Below are 4,002 nucleotides of genomic sequence, written 5' to 3'. Positions count from 1 at the left end.
AAATAAAAATTAGAAATTGAAAATATTTTTTAAAAGAATTTTTAAATTTATTTTTTCAACAAAAAAATGTAATTTAAAGTTGGAGAAAAGTTTTGGAAAATGTTTTTCTTAATTTTTGAATGGAAGTTATTTTTCTTAATTTTGAGAAAAAGTAGTTGATTTGAAAAACATTTTCCAAAACTTTTAACCAAATCAAACATGAGAAAATTTAAAAAACATTTTTCAAAAAATATTTTTTTTCATATCAAATACGCTCTTTATTTAGTAAGATAAATCAATATAAAATTACTTGTCCAAACAATAATTTTGTCTCATAATTTCATATGATTTCATATATCATATCTAAATGTCTTACTTAATATCAGTATTACTTCAAATAGTAAGGTGGAGCCCTTTAAGCTTCTGCCATCCATATCTTTCTTGAATAGACAAGCGTGACCTCTAAGATCCCTAAAATAAAATAAGTATACAAACACAAATTTTCCTTTTCCCCCAAGGCTTTTCTCCTTAGTGTTTTCATATATAAAACACAACCCATACTTAAAACATAGGTAACACAAAACACATATCAAAATGGCAAATGTTACTCATGATGATGAGCCACCACATTTTGTGTTACTTCCCTTTATGGCACAAGGCCATACAATCCCTATAATAGACATAGCTCGTTTGTTAGCACAAAGAGGTGTTATTGTCACAATACTTATGACACCTTTAAATGCCACAAGGTTCAATAATGTCATAGCCCGCGCAGTCGAAAAAGGACTCAATATTCATATAATTCACCTCATGTTTCCAAGTTTAGAGGCAGGGTTACCACAAGATTGTGAAAATTGTGACATGATTTTATCAATGGACATGATAAAGAAGTTCTTTAATGCTACTCAAATGCTTGAGACACAAGTGGAACTGTTGTTGCAAGATTTGAAACCAAATTGTCTAATTTCTGATTTGTGTTTTCCTTGGACAACAAATGTTGCTAAGAGAATTGGCATACCTAGGATTGTTTTTCATGGGATGGGAAGTTTCTCTTTGTTGTGTTTGCATAATTTGAGAGATGTGAATTTGTTGGAGGGTGTTGAATCTGAGAATGAATACTTTTTTGTACCTGGACTTCCAAACAAAGTTGAAGTGACTAAAGCTCAAGTAAAAGCAATGGTGGATCCATCCAATCCTGAATGGAAAAAATTTGGAGACCAAATGAAGGAGGGAGAGGCTCAAGCTTATGGAATTGTGGTCAATAGCTTTGAGGAGTTGGAACCTCAATATGTGCAAGGAGTGAAAAGGGCCAAAGGTAATTTTAAAGTTCATGACTATCTTATCTCAAAATTTAAAAGTTGTTACATCATATTATGTCATAGTAAGCAAGGGCGGATCTAGGAGGGGGGTGAGGGTGTCACCAGAACCTTCTTGGTATATATATAGATTCTGAACCTTTGAACATAAGACTAGAGGTTGACTCAGTGATTAAGGAGGGTTTAAAATGTACTTTGAGGTTCCAATTGTTCAATTTCTTGACACTCTATTTTTATTTTCCGTGCCTTCTCAATGAAAATTCTAGATTTGCTATTGTTAGTACGGATGAAAATATGTTATGCTTTCGAGTGGAAGTGTGATTCTTAAACAATTACCTCTAGAAGCTTAAATTGTTATAGTGATCATATTCGTTATTAATTTAATTATATTTTGTCTGAACAGGTAAGAAAGTTTGGACAATTGGTCCTGTTTCCTTATGCAACAAAGAGAAACAAGACAAAGTTGAAAGAGGAAACAAGGCTTCAATAGATGAACACCACTGCCTAAAATGGCTTGATTCTAAGGCACAAGACTCCGTGCTCTACGTTTGTCTTGGAAGTCTATCGCACTTGCCAACATCACAAATGATTGAACTTGCACTTGGCTTAGAGTCATCTAAACAACCCTTCGTATGGGTCATTAGACACGTATCAAATGGATTTAGAAAATGGCTAAATGAAGAGAACTTTGAGGAAAGAGTTCAAAAACAAGGGATTTTAATCAATGGTTGGGCACCACAAGTACTAATACTATCTCATCCTTCGATAGGAGGATTCCTGACACACTGTGGATGGAACTCGATCTTAGAAGGGATATCGGCTGGTGTCCCAATGATCACTTGGCCATTATTTGCTGAACAATTTTGTAATGAGAAGCTTATTGTGAATGTACTCAAGACAGGAGTGAAGGGTGGTATGGAGAATCCAGTGATGTTTTTAGAGGATGAAAAAGCATGTGCACAAGTGAAGAAAGATGATATTAAGATGGTTATTGAAAGAGTAATGGGTGAAGAAGAGGAAGCAAAAATGAGAAGAGAAAGAGCTAAAAAGCTTGGAGATATGGCAACAAAGGCTGTGGAGGAAGGAGGTTCATCTCACATTAATTTGACAAAACTAATAGAAGATGTCACACAACAACCAAAAATTGGGGGTTTAAAGTCTAGCTAATGTTTCTTGATCAAGTATAAGAAAGGCAATATGTAGACAAATGTTGGAAAATCGATGTGAAATCTTATGTTGATTTATGAATATCCGATTATGATTTAATGGCATAGATAAATTTGTAAGAGGTCAAAAACACACGATTTTGTTCAACTCGTTAAATTCAGTTACCAGCCGAATTGAATATTATGATATTAAATAAATAAAGGAGAGAATCGTATAAATCTTTCAACGATGCCATGAATGTTGTGTTCGAGGACGTTTGTCTTAGATAGTGTCTTTACAAATGAAAGGAAATTAATAAAGTATTTATAGGTTACAAGAATGAGGCACCAACTAATCAAAATAAGGTCCACTTTGATACTTAAAATACTAGCACCAATGTATGTTATGCTCACTAATATTCCAATGCAATTACTAAGGTATATTGGCTTGAATATTTGAACCTCTATCCCATATTTTAGAATATGTTTCTCTCATTACTTTGCTATTTAATCTAAAAAAAGAAATCCTACACCTATATTGTACACTTTTTTTTTGTTGGCATTTGTCCTAATTTCATATCATAAATAGTTTTTCTTTTCCAGAAACATAAAATTTTTATATTTGGCTAGTCAAGATTTAAAACTCTATAAATAGATGTTTGTCCCTTCTAACATATCAGTATTCACAATGTAGTCCTATGAGCTTCGAGAATTTAGTTTAGGGGGAGAATTTGTGAGATAGTTTATCACTCCTTTGACGAAAAAATTTACGCGCATCGGGTCTTTTATCCAAATTAATTCAATTTTCATTATTATGTGATTTAATGAAGTAAAACACATGTTAATTAATTGAAGTCAAGTAAAATGAACTATAAATTTATACACATGGCATGCATATATTGAATTAGTGTAAACACCCGGAGCAGGTAAGTTTTACCTCTTCAGTGAACCTCTTTGTATTTCAAGTGAATTGGATGATGTTATTTCTCTATATATTTTGAACTCTCTTTTATATGGTAAATTGCTCATCTCACATTGATCTATTGATCGAACTACGTTAAATTTTTGTGTCTTATGATATATTTCTCGTTTATCTTCTTACTCATGATTTTTCAAGATTTGCTTTATTACTTAACTTTCACATTACACCTATTTATTTCAATCCTAACACTTTTTTCTCCTTGAAGTCTTGATCATTTTCTTTCATATATAAAAGTAGATAGATGGATTCATGTCAAAATTATAATAGAGCCTCACAAGCACTTATCTTTTGTTGAGTGATATTTATCATGCTTGACTTTCCATTACAAGAAAATATCTTTGGAATACGGGTGTGTTTGGTACGGAGGAAAATGTTTTCCTTGAAAATAAGTAAATTTTGAACTTATTTTCTTATGTTTAGTTGGTGAGTAGAAAATATTTTTCGAAAATGATTTTTAGTGTTTGATTTATGAATGAAAAATGTTTTTGAGAGACATCTTTTATTTTTACTAGAGTGAAAAATAATTTATGAAATTGAAAATATTTTAAAAAACAAAATTTTTTTTTTGGGTGGTGGGGGG

At 31.9% G+C, this 4,002-nt stretch overlaps 1 protein-coding gene across 1 annotated transcript; it reads left to right on the top strand.

The window, feature by feature from the left end:
- Nucleotides 1-555: 555 nt before the first annotated feature.
- LOC107005281 (UDP-glycosyltransferase 73C4-like) lies at nt 556-2,677 on the top strand. Its single transcript, XM_015203832.2, has 2 exons — nt 556-1,294; nt 1,699-2,677. Exons 1-2 carry the CDS (start codon nt 574-576, stop codon nt 2,460-2,462), a joined length of 1,485 nt encoding a protein of 494 aa, XP_015059318.1. The 5' UTR covers nt 556-573; the 3' UTR covers nt 2,463-2,677.
- Nucleotides 2,678-4,002: the final 1,325 nt, after the last annotated feature.

The sequence above is a fragment of the Solanum pennellii genome, chromosome 12 (assembly GCF_001406875.1).
Source record: "Solanum pennellii chromosome 12, SPENNV200".
Lineage (NCBI taxonomy): Eukaryota > Viridiplantae > Streptophyta > Magnoliopsida > Solanales > Solanaceae > Solanum > Solanum pennellii.
The sequence above is the reverse complement of the archived record's forward strand: the minus strand, read 5'-3'. Positions and strand labels throughout refer to the sequence as shown.